Here is a 13,119-nt window from a genome sequence, read left to right as displayed (position 1 = left end):
TTTTTTTTTTTTTTTTTTTTTAAGCCTTGCAATGAAAGCAGTAGCGAAAAAGCAAACAAACAATTTTGTGGGCAACTCCCTAAACCCCTGCAAGAAAGCAAAGCGATGCAGTGGCAGCATCCTGTATGCAAATACTTCAACACGCCTTCCTTTCGTGGGCAGCCGACAATAACTTAGGCTAAATGTTCCCCTAACTAACATGTTCCTGTTCGGAATTTGCAGCCTGTATCTCTGTCTGTCTCTGTCTGTCTCTTGAGTAGACAATGTGCTTGCAGGTCTCATCTGGAAGAGAATACAAGTGAGCTAAGCTAGATAGCTCTTTTGAGCCAGGCTTCATATCTGAAGTTTAGAGGTTAGCTTAACAAGTGACACAAGGGACATAAACGCCAGTTTAATGACTGGGAGCTAATACCTTTCAGTACCTGCAAGCTAGTCTACGTCCTTTTAAAATTACAAACAGATGATTGATGCCTGAGTGTTTTGTGCAAACCTCTGCTAAACTATTGGGGACGTATTTTTGCCTCCTACTTTTCCATTAAAACCAGTATAATGGGTCAGTTGTATTAAGTGCAGGATTAGCTCATCCATGGAGGAAGGGTTTTTTTGTAACCTGAAAAGCAGCTGATTTAACAGATGGGCTGCTAATAGAAGAAAAATGTCTACTGTCTGACTATATGAAATAAGATGCATATTGTCCCTTATGTGACCTACCTTTAGCAGTGCTAATTCGCTATTGAAAGGCCGTACACCTTGTCTGTTTTAAAAACATTCTTGAATTAAAAAAAAATAGGCTACCTACACTGGAAGTAATAGTTTCTACTTACAGACCCTTAAGTAAGTAAGAGTTGCATCCTGTCGAGTAGAACTTGCCTCTTGTAGCCAAGGGGCTTGTCAGTTGGCTCTTTGACAAACATAAGAGCCTACTGTTTCAAATAAGGGTGTTTACAGCACTGATGCCAGACAACATTGTGAATGCTAACAGGTAGTCCTATTCTGCTTGACATTTCTATGGACTTCAAGAAATCCTAGCAGGAAAGAGGCTAGTTAGACCTTTGTTCTCCCCCTTGTGCTTCCCTTTTTACCAGTATGTCTAAAGATTGCATATTTGTGTTTCCCTTCCATAAATATTCTCTGACGTTCCTGAACTTCTGCTAGGAATAGCTTTGTCGTTATTAGGGCCCTGATGTCTCTATGCGCACCGTTTTTTGGTGCGTGTTCCCATTCGCTTCCGAAAAGGTTGTCCCAGTTTGCGTGGCAGAAGCTGGCAATAGTCGACTGAGGAATCGAGGAAGCTGTAGGTCAGGCCCAGAGGAAAACGTTACCTTTAAGAAATGTAAAGGGAGTTTCTGTATGCCTGTACTTCTTCCTGTATAGTCTCATACTATTCTGGAATAATAGATGGGTATTATGCTGTACAGAGAGGCAGTCACAACCCTCTGCCCCTCACCTTCCCTGTTGCCTACTAAAAAGACATCCACCGGTATTCTCTGTGACCTGACTTATTTGAGGAATTTAATAAGAATACAGGCCATGGGCTTCAGGGTCTGAGGCCTTCATCAAACTGGTGCGACTCCAGAATGCAAAAGACTTTTGTTAGCTGTGGGGCACAAGCATTTGTGAAAGGCTTGAAACTTGACCTGTTGCTGAAGTTCCTTTAATTTTTAGCATTTGCTTAGGTTTCTCGCTGGTCACTAGTATACTGCCCTTTAATAGACAGGCTATAATAGGGTAGATATACCCAGGCTTTTGCTGTTGTTCTGTAGCACCTTGTTCAAATGAATGCTTTTTGTATGTTTTTGTTTTTATATTCTAGGCCAGCCATGCAAATTTTGAAATGCTGCTAATTTTGGGGTTTAGCCCTGTACCCAGCTTCTCCCCCCCAGGTCTTCCCTACGAGATCTGGGGACTCAAAGTTAAGGAACCTCGTGCTGCTTTACAGCTCACACTCTGGTAACTACTCGTGTGCCCAAGGGTGAAGTTCCTGGCACGTTTTTAGCCAATTTTATGTGGTTTGACAGTTGGCACGAGAACAAAGCCTGAGTGCATCCTGTCGGTTCAGTTCCATGGCAGAAATGTTTTCTCTGGAGCAGCTGTCAACAGTGCAATACAGCAGCTTGAAGATTTATACAAGCCACTAATGCTTATTGTGAATACTTTACAATGCTATAATAGAGTACTGGGGAGGCAAACAATATCCACACTCCTAACACGTGACTCGTAATTTCTCTTATTAATATTTGCTTTTCAACTTCTCTCCTCCTTTTCTCTTTTCCAGCTGATTACCATTGAATTGGATAATGCTGAGGTCTTAATTTTATTTATCTTCCTTGGTGGTGTTTGCGTGGTGTTTGTTTTTTCTGAGTAGCGCTGTGATATGTCGTACTGTCTTACTAACGTTGAACGTTCCGACTCGTACACGTGTGTTGGTGAAAGCGTTGAGTTTTTAGCCCGCCATGTGTCTACATTAGTGGTAGTTACCATAACAAATTGTCTGTCATTATCCCAACTATTATCCCAAATGTAGTTGCTAGAAGCTGCAATCATCTGGTGATATAGTTTCATAATGTTTAGGATAGAGCTTGAGGGCTTTTGGGATGCTGACTGCAGTGAACACCATCAAAACCTCAGCACTTAGGACTCCAAAGCAATTATTGTACAACAATGTTGCAAAAACACTTATTAGGAACGCAGCAGTTATAAAAATACCTAAAGAAGTAAATTCTGAGTTGTTAATGGCACCTATGCATAGTGCTGTTGGTGGTGGGGGAGAGTGTCCAAGGCCGAATGGAAGAGATCCTAAATTAAGTCTGTTTGCTGACTAGCACAAACGATTGTGAACATCATTATGCACTATGTAATTATCATACGCTGTAGGTGTGGGAGCCTGGAAAGGGTTTGGCCCTTGTGTAGAAACTCTATTAATTTCCTTACAAAAAGATGACTTAAAAGATGACAGCCACATTCAGCAATATGTATAGATGTCTTGCATTGTTTCATATTGGCCTGTAAAAACGTGGGAAAAACTTAAGGGCATATTATAAAGGCGTGGGTGTCTTTAAATCAATGCCTGCTATGAAAACTAAAGGTGGTAGTTTATTGCTGCTTTTTTAAATATTCTATTATGCACAGTGCTGCTTTGCCTGGAAAAGGAACAACATAAATAGGAGTTTATGCGGAGTGAAATCGTATTTTAAAGACCAAGTATTTTAAAAAGTCTTTCATTTTAGGTGACATTTAAACTAAGTCTACAACTTCTGGTCTATGAGCAAGACCAGCTCTCAGGTCTAAGCGTCTCCCATGGGAATGAGTTCTCTCATGTCCTTCAAAAATAACATGGGCACAAGAATTGGGTATAGGTACAGCATGCCTGTTGATCAGCCTCAGTTTCTTTTTTATTTTTTGAAAGTTCTCCTTTGGTTCAGTTTCTGATGTGTTCTCCCAAACCAGCCTTCTTTGTGGAACACAGTTCACCCTTTTACAATGCAAAAGGGCGACGTTGAATAGCTATAATTTTTTTTTTTAAACGATTTTTAAAAAATTTTGAATGGGCCTCCTGTGAGACTATTGAGACTGGAGTTCAAAAAACAATTAGACTTTGGATGTCCATCATGCTTTTGAGAAATATCTAACACTGTGGGAGTCTGCTGAAATGTGTTTGAAATCCTAACTATCCATCTCGTAACGGAGATGGGTGAGAAGCTAGTTCCCCTGTCCCGCACAGTTTTCTACCATTTCAAAAACTTTCCCAGTCCTTGTCCAGGCAAACCTGAGATTCATCAGAGCTCTTCGTGGACAAACGAGACAAGCCCGATGCATAGAGCACCCTGTCGGCAGTGACGATTGGATTCAAAACCTTGCTTTTCTAGTACCCCCGCATCCAAGCTGAGTACCCTAGCCAGTAGGATAGTTTCAAGGTGTGTGCCCTCTTGCAGTTGGTCCAGATTTCAACAGAAACTTCATCCTGGACCAGAGAAACATTTCCCAACCAGTTTAGTCAGAATGGGTATGTTCTTGTAAAGAGCTTCTGTTTCAACAAATCAGCTTTTTTCCAATGGAAGAACTGTTTTGTCGGAAAATTCCTCACCCGTGCTACTCATAAAGTTACATCTTGAGCGCAACAGCCTTGAGCTTGTTTGTTTGTGGCTATTTCTTTCTCTTAGTGTGCACTTTCCGTTAATATGCATTGACGATAACTGCTGTGCATGATGTGTTTAGAGATTATGAGTCTGATTTTCCTCTTGTTGATACTCATTTCCCACGGCCTGAAGTCCATTGACACCCATGGAGTTGCTCCTGACCTACCCTAGTTTGAGGAGATTCAGGTACTCTATCTTTTTTAGGTTTTATAACGGAGCTTAAAAGAGCTGGCTGCAGAGAGGCTTTAGTGTTGAAACATGGGGATGATGAGCTCTTTCTCCCCCACTCTTACAAACTTAAGTTTCCTTTTACCTAAGAATTCTCCCCTGGCAATGTGTTCGGCTCTTTAAAAGAGAATTGGCAACTCCTTTTTAGTGTTTCAGTCGGGTGCTAGACCCTCTAGATTTTGTGGTGCTGTAGATCCCTGTGTCAGTATCTATACTTTATCTGGGAGGAACTTCAGACAGGACTTTTGAATTGTTTAACTGTAAATTAAGTCATAAGACGAAACTCTCTCCGTCTTTCTCTTTAGTCTCCGGCCATAATCTGCTGCCTGCAGTTCTGCAGTCTGTCAGTGCACAGACCCACTGTAGACCTTGGTCTTCTGGCTGCAAGTAGGAACTTATTGCTCCCTTATGGAGCAATTCCATGGATGGAGCAGGTGTGTTTATAAATAAAGGAAATGAATGCTGTCTGTTTACGAAAAGAGCTTCTGGCACGGGTTCGAGTTCTTGGAGGACTTTCAGAGCAAGCTGTGGTGTTTCCCTTTATGCTTTTTATTATTATTATAATCGTTACTCCTGGCAACTGTAAAGGTTTGGGACAAAAAAAACAACCACCCCTTAACTCCCATTTTTAGCTACATCGTTTCTTTTGTTGTTTCGTCTCTCTTTGAAGCTAAAACGGTCTTGGGCCATTCCTACCCACCCATCTGAGTACAGCCTTGCTGGAGAAATGTCTTGGTTACGTTCTGACACGGTTCAGAGCTCGTTTCACAATCTTGCTGGAATTGCAAGTAGCTACCATAAGATCATTTGGGCCGAGAGGTTTAAAATTGTTGCCTTTGACTTTTCTTTTTTGCTCATGATAGACCACGCTTTTTTTTTAGTACTTAAACGTGCAAATGAGAGAATATTCTAAACTGAGGTCACTAGAGCCCCTTTTAAAAATCTTTTCTGTCCGGTAGAAAGGGAGTTTTTTTACTCACTGAACAATTCTGGAATTCACCCTGTTGACTAGGAAATCCCCTGCATAACAGGAAGAATTTGAAATGGCCGTGACTACAGTCATAAAGTGCCTTTCGTGCCCAGCTGTGGTAAAGGTGCATTGTAGGGTGACGCAGCCTGTCGGTTTATTTTCTGAGACCCTTACCATACTGAGGAGTTGTAGAAGGGAGCCCTTGTATTCATAGAAGTTAGGGGCTGGAAGGGACCTCACAAGACCATCGGGTCCAGTTCACCTGGTGATCTGGGGCTGTTCACTCCATTGACATTGGATTTCTCTCGCACTGTAGTGGAGTCATGGTCTGGATAGGGGAGAAGAATGTGTCAGTGTGTGTGTGTGTGAGAGACATGGCTGTGTGCATAAGAATAGTTGGTGTAAGAGTCAGTGGAAAAAAAAACTGAGCCTTCCCGTTCACATGCCCAAACCAAAAACAACTATGCTCTTACACCAACTATTCTGATGCAGACAGCCATGTCGGACTTCAGCTGCACAAGTTTTGCTTTCAGGGGAGAGAAATTATGATGCTTTGGGGTTGTGTATTTTGCAGGCAGCACAGAAAATTCAAGAACCAGTGAACTTGTGGTAGGAATATTGACTATCCAAGGAATCCCACCATAATAAATGTGCCCTGCGAAGTTGGAATGGTTAGATCACCGAACCGGAGACAATAGGACTGGATACGACCCGAGAAGGTTATGTAATCCAAACCCTCTTTCCTGTCCAGGGCAAGATCGTTCATGTCTAAACCATCCCAGTCACATTACCTGGACGTGTGTATAATGCAAGATTTCATGATCTTTGTCCTTGACAGCTAGTATGCGACTCAACCAGTGCCCCCAAAAGTTATGTCAAGCTTTGACCTTTAAAGTGCTTAATGGTGGGGGATCCTACCTACTTAAACCTATTCCTTCCCTTGGCTGTGTTGCCACTGTTGGGAATAACAGAGGCCCCTTGACTCGATTCTTCACATTGCAAAAGTCCAGAATGTTGTTGGGGCTTTTGTTTTTTTTTTTTAAGGTCTTGCTGCTTTTGCAGCGCACCTAGAAGGAACAAGCAGGGCAAAGTCCGACATTGGTCCAAGGACTATAACACTGCTGAGGGCAAGATTTGTCCTGAGAAGGGGGGGAATAGAGAGGTTTTAAGCTGCAGCGGTCACGTGGCTGGTCCTGCGTGTGGCTGTGAGGACGAAGCTGTGCTGCTGGAGTGAGTTCTCATCTCAAAGGCCTCCTACAACAGACTGGAAGCTGGAGAGCAGTGGAGGGTCTTGGATGTTGAAGAAACCGGGTCTGTGTCACTTTCTCTTTGGTTCCTCTAAAAATAAATGACTACTGCTAGGCATATTTTTATGGAAATAAATCTGCCCAGAGCGTTTGTTCCTGCTTCTCGCTGCCTCCCTGAAACCACTGCTCACTGCCCCCATGAAGTCACTGCTCACTAGCTTGGTAATCCTTTCCAGCACGACAGGCTGGCAAGAGCCAAGGGCTCACGAGGTGGAGAGTAAAGAGATGCAGGACACTTTTTTTTTTTTTTTAACAGAGTCCCTGTTTCTTGTGCAAATCTTTTAAAGAGAGCAGAAAACCCCTAGAGCAAGAGAAACTAATCGAGTTGTCTCTAGAAACTGCTCTGGAGCTGCTTTTCGTCCTGTATATTCTTTTTGTGCTGGTATAGCTCACTGAATTTTATAATGGTGCCCCCGGTTTTCATCAGCGTAAGAGGAGAGTCAGGATCTCTCCAGGCTTTTCTTGAGGCATCAAGTAAATCTTTAACCACGGCAGTGGTACTAGAACTACTGCAGTGCCGTGGAAAACTATGAACTGGCTTAGCGTTAGCCTAATCTAAAGTTTGTTACAGCCTAGGTCTCCTACCTGCACTGACTTTGATTTTTTTTTTTCCCCCTCCTCCCCCTTGTTTTTGAAAAATCTAGGTCTAAGTGGTTTATTTGCATCTCAAAATTCCTGGGATTCAGGGTAATAAGTATAACTGCTAAGTGCCCTCCACAGCTTGTAAGGGGACTGTTTGAGTATTGAGTCTCCACTCCATCTGTCACTTGACGTGTGTGGTCAGTGTTTGGAAGCAAAAGGAGCTGTTTTCACATGTGAATGAGTTGCACTGGAAATCTGGAGAGCTTGGGCAGGGGGACTTGTAAATCCCAAAGAAGCAGATGAGTGGGTATGCAGGAAGGGGAGCATTGAAAAGAGAACTATTAAGCTTCACCTGAAGGGGGCATTCTCATGATGCTGAATGCAAGAGATGTCCTACTTTTTTTTTTTTTTACATTGCGGTGAACTGCTCTGTTGGGCACCTGCCAGCATTCAAGCAGTTACATAAGAGCAGCTTTTTTTTTTTTCCTGGAATTTAGGCTTGCTGCTGATGTGTGACCTTCAGCAGTAATTGCCAATAAATGTGGTGGAGCTGTTTACAGTTACTTCAGTCTGTGCTGTGGCTGCCAGTATCTAAGACTACAGGGGCAGTGGTGGTGCTTATATGGTTGCTGTCTCTTTTCCTGATCAAGTTGCTCTGGTATGATTTGGACCTGGCATTTTGATTATTCAAGGTGCTGTGTATTTGACAGATGAATAGTAAACTTTTGCGGAGCTTATTGTTCTTCTGTAAAAATGGTCTTAAGATATCCAAACGTATTCGCACATAAAAGCCCTGAATTCCTCTCCAATCCTCATCCCAAGCCACTCTTTCTTTGTGCACAGTTAATAAAGTTTAAAGAAACAAATCCAGGGAAATGCTCAGCACCTTCAGGTCCTATCAAAATCTCTTAGTAGTGGGCATAAGCAGGTGGATTATCTCTCTCTCTCTCTCTCTCTCACTTGCTTTGGGGGTTACGTATTTCTGGTCTTGAGGTTTCAAGGAAGTGAAAAGGGAACTGAAAAACCTGACTCGGAGGGATTGGCTGCAAATAACCTCTCCAGAGATGTGTATCATTAGATAAACTGTAAAACTGCTCTTCCACAACTGAACAAATTTCCGAATGCATGCTGCTTTCTGGATCTGCAGTAGGAATCGGACGCATGATTAACACAGTAAATGCTCGTGAGATGAAGTTTAGAGATTAAAATTATTTCCCTTCTCGAGAGAGCTCATGCCAGATCCATTGCCGGTGTGTACCTTGCAGTTAAAACAGTGCAAAGCTTGCATTACGTTTCAAATGGAGGAAATGCAGGCTCTAATAAATTCTTGTGGCTGAATTCTGCTCTGTGGAAACCTCAGCCTTGTTGCTGCAGTAGAAGCATGCCTATGGCGATTTGATTATCCCAAATGCTTACAAACAGGGGACTGTACAGCACCTTATAAAAAATAATTGAATGGTCTTAATGACTAGTTAGAGTTATTTGTAGCACTTGCGTAATTGTGGATGGAGAAAGAGGATTCTTACATAATTCATTTGTTTGTAAGTGGCAAAGATGGGGATGTTAAACTGCCTGGGGGACTTAGTCACCTAACTTGCATTATATTTTTGGTTTGGAAATTTGTGCTCAAAATAAAATACCATCTGAACTGTAATTGTTGACCAGGTAAAGAAAGAGCTCACCTAGACTTGCCCGTGCCTCAGCTAAAAGGCAAGCACTTTCTTAGGTCAGACCTGTCACCGGAAGGCTTGACACTACGCAAAAGCTTGACAAATCAGAAATCCTTTTGGGTCTGCAAATTCATAGCTGGGAGAAGGAAGAACACCGTTTCTATGAAGGACAGTGGCCTGATGGTCCAAGGAGAATACACTGAATATGCACTGTCCTGCATCTTACCTGGGGTTTTAATCTACATTAGCTTAAAATTCTCCATCATGTTCTAGGATATAATGCCTGGGTGTGTGTTGCAGTGTGAGAAGGGTTTATGGCTGGGTGGACCCTTTTTTTTTTTGGCTTCTAACATTTCTTGCTGCCTTGAATGGTATCCATAGCAAGTCAGAGAGGTTTGCAACCAACACACCTGCCTACCAGGTGCCGGGGTTCTGGCTTCCCTATCTGATAGGCGTTGCTTCTGACTTCTAGGCTCCTGGCGGACGTTACGCTTAACATGATCAACCAGTTAACCAAGGGGTCCATGGGAGCCCCGGGCAGCTGATTAGGCTGCCACCCACAGAAGCGCATCTGAACCAAGGGTGCCACGTGCAACCAGAGCTCTGAGCCGCAGGACCATATTGATGGGAAGGGCTCCATGCAGTCTTGCAGCTGGGAGCCGTGGTTGGATGACCAGCGTTCCCAACCACAGAAGGCCCTGCACTGGCATTATGGCATCGCTGGGATCTGATCTCAGTCATGCCTGTGTAGCATGGCAGGAGGCATGATTATTGGGATCATAGTTTTAGATCTCGTTGCACCCTTAATTGAATGTCTGCTAGGGGCGCTCATAAATTACTGTAGGGGTCTTTAAGGGATATTTTGCAATGAGTATCCTAAGTTGGTGGCTATCTTGCTTTGCGTGGCAATGCCCTTTCTTTAAGTTTTGAAGGGAATTTTATTCATGCACTATTTTTTTGTTCATGATATCTTAGTGAAACAGCACTATAGCACAATGAGAACCTTTCTTTATGGTATATTGCCTCAAGAAATCAAAGCTTTATAGTGAACCTCTTCCACAGTGAAGAAAAAACATACTTGGAGGGGAAAGAAAGGTGGAAAGGAACATGCTTTTTTTTTTTTTTTTAAAGGATTTTCCTGTAAGTGCTGCAGGAACCTGAGGACATTATATTAGATTTCCTCTGCTAGGTGGAGAAAGGAAGGGGAGATAGTCTGAGTAATAACACTGGGTCCCTAAATATCTTAACTTGTGTTACTTGTGGCTAAATTTGCCACCTACCTATTTAGAGTATAGCTGGGTTCATATTCCACTTACACTTCCTTTCTGATTTTATTTTAAATGATATTTTTCATTATTTTGCAGCTCGTCCATCCCAAATCGGTGCTTTCTTTTACTTTAAAGTAGTCACACGTATGCCTGTGAAATTGGGGCAGTTTGAGCTTCACAGATTTTATATCCCAAAAATGTCACGAGATCTAAACTAACATCTGATATAACTCCGGCTACAACATTCTTCAAAGGAAGAAGATGTTCTTTTAAAAACCCAAACCTAAAAGGTCACAAAAAATGTTCCATGTTTGACTAGCTTTATTTATAACCTCTAGTAAAAGGCTATAGGTTAAGACTTCTTCAGCCTACACTCAAAACTAAATAATAAATTAGCCACTTTCTTGTACGTAGAAATATCAAGGATCTAATGGCTTCCCAGCCTTTTATTGTTGAAGACATCTCTTAGCACTCATTGTTTGAACAGGTGGTGAATTTTTAGAAGAGATGTCTAGCAAACGGAGGAAGCAAGGTATGTGAATGAAAATATGTAGTTAGGCCAGAAACAGTCCCAGAATTTGAGTTAAAAAATCACTTTCCTCCCATTTTAAGCGCTCTTCACTCCTTTTATTTGCACTGTCACTTTACCCACTGATTTCTCTGCAGTGTCTAATCTTTCAAGAGAGACTGAATAAACAAATCTGGAATTTCTAAGGTAAAAATTCATATATATGAAACCTTAAACTCTCAAACCTTCCCCAAGAAAGGCAAAAGAGGGCAAAATTAGCCTTCCTTTTCATTAAATTGATTTTAACCAATTCACTGTTAAGTACCCAACTTGCTTTGTTAGCTCTTGTCAACAGGTGTGCTCTTGAAGCAGATTAGCTTTGTTTGAGACACCTATAGTCTTAACAGTAGGGAAGTCCCCATTAGAAACAGTGAGGTCAGTAGTGGTAAATGGATAAAAATAATAATCCCCTGTTCTGGCTAATGATAGAATATTTTTTGCTAACCTTGAAAGAACAGAGATTTTCTTGTATAGTAACTTGAAAGGAGCTACTATTAGTGTTTTTTAAAAAAAGAAAAGGAAATATTCTAAACTTCTGTCTGACTCTTGCCATCTATTGCCACCTAATGCATATAGTCTTAAACGCTAGCTGTTTGCTGTCCCCTTCTAGCACGGTGTTTTATGAAAGTTTTAGAGTCTTTATCCACACAATATTTCCCCAAGTTTTGCAGAAGGGGAACTGAGATCAAATCATAGATGTGGCTCTCCAAAGGCCTAAGTCAATACCTGGACCGTTCTTTCTGTATTCTACGCGCTACTTGCGCTTTCCCTAGTGTCTGCTTCACGGGACGGTGTGGCACACCAAACTAAATATTTTTTTGGCTATTTTTACCCCATTTTAAATCGGCGTGGTCCATTTCACTCTTCAGTCTTTATTTTGCTGACTTCTCACTAAAGAACAAGCCCTTAGCCCCGCTCCCCAAAGATGCAGTAACCTTTCCAAGAACAAGGGGCGCCTGTGCAGGGCCCCCTATAAGACCTAAAAAAAAACAAAAAAAACCCCCTTCTTCTGGCTGTATCTTTCTGTGTCGAGTTAGAAGGCATGGCTTAGTCTCTGACTAAAGTACTTCGTCCTGCTCTCCCAAGCTGAAGTAAATCATTTCGTTTGACAAGATCAAACAAATGTCTTGCTCGCTCTTTATATTCCTGCCAATTTCTCACTCCCAAACCATGCATATAAATACTTGGCTATTGTTTTGTCAGGGCTCGGAACAAGGCAGCAAGCACTTCTGTTCTGGAATCCAGGCTCCCAGTATCCTCTCTAGCCATCAAGTCATTCAACCACTCCGCTTTGAAAGGGAACCAACTCTTAATAACTTTGACAGAAATAGTTCATGTTACTGGTATTATTAATAATGAAGGACTTCTTGTCCTCCTGAGAATCAGGTGTACTAGTTGCTGCCGAAGTCAAGATAATGGCTTCAGATGAACTAATGGTGAGGTACAGCATTTCCTGTATTATTTGATGAGGAACAAGGGTGTACTTGGCAGCCCGTAGCATGCAGGAACTGTGTGTTCCTTCTCATAAATGAGGTTTTTCCTGTTAACTTTCGGTCTTCCAGCTTAAATACTCCTCATCCCATTTGACCAAAAAAGTAATGGTTAATGTGCTTGTGAAATTTCCAAGAGATACAATGGTGACAATGCAAGGAAATAATGTACCAAAAGGGTACGTGAATTGGCCAAGAGGAAAGCCTACTAAAAGAGGGGGGGAACTGTTTTTCCTGGCCAGGGACTCCCTCCCCAGAGAGCACCAAGGTGGAAAATATTAGTTCCTGCACTGCTCTCCCAAGGATTCTCCCAACTTCTCCACGATGACTGTTCCAGATGATGCCTGCCCTCTTTCCTGTCCTGTGGAAATGCCATAGTTTCTGTTCTGTTATGTCGCTGATGGTGTTTTGGCCTATAGATGAGGATGCAGGCTTATGAATAAAGTACTTGACTAGACCTTGGGTTCAGTTCCTGGCTGTTCTGTATCTATCACGTCATCCTTTTTATGTCTGAATTTTTTTTCACCTGTAAAATTATGACGACTGTCCTTTTGGCCATCCCAATCTCCCAGTTGTCTGTGTAGTTTCTAAACTCGTTAGGCAATGATGGATTAGGGGTTGCCAGCTTTATACAATACCGTCTAGAGAAGTAATAATAGTTCAGTTCTCAGTGTCTCTTTCAAAGGACTTAAGTTGATGGCCTAATGTTAACTAATGAGCCGATGCCTTTTATAAATGTTGGGTTGCTGTTGAATGTCTGTTTTACGAGCATGTCAGTGTGTTTGTTATGCTACTCGGCATTTTAATTGAAAATCTCCTGATCCCTCTCCCTTGCTAAGATCCAAAACTGCAGTGTAACATGCTTTAACCTAAGGAAATGAATATTTAGCTTTATAAAAG

General features: G+C 42.0%; 1 protein-coding gene across 2 annotated transcripts in view; it reads left to right on the top strand.

The window, feature by feature from the left end:
- The window catches only part of ITPR1 (inositol 1,4,5-trisphosphate receptor type 1), a 327,597-nt gene that overhangs the window by 201,220 nt on the left and 113,258 nt on the right, over window positions 1-13,119 (top strand). Inside the window, exon 38 of one of the 2 annotated variants that reach the window (XM_019504708.1) lies at window positions 2,276-2,305. The exons of the other annotated variant lie outside the window; for it this stretch is intronic. Within the exon in view, the coding sequence (XP_019360253.1) occupies window positions 2,276-2,305 (30 nt within the window). The remainder of the gene's footprint in view (window positions 1-2,275; window positions 2,306-13,119) is intronic. 2 annotated transcript variants of the gene reach the window in all.

The sequence above is a fragment of the Gavialis gangeticus genome, unplaced genomic scaffold (assembly GCF_001723915.1).
Source record: "Gavialis gangeticus isolate Ggan-Ray unplaced genomic scaffold, GavGan_comp1, whole genome shotgun sequence".
Taxonomy (NCBI): Eukaryota; Metazoa; Chordata; order Crocodylia; family Gavialidae; genus Gavialis; species Gavialis gangeticus.
The sequence above is the reverse complement of the archived record's forward strand: the minus strand, read 5'-3'. Positions and strand labels throughout refer to the sequence as shown.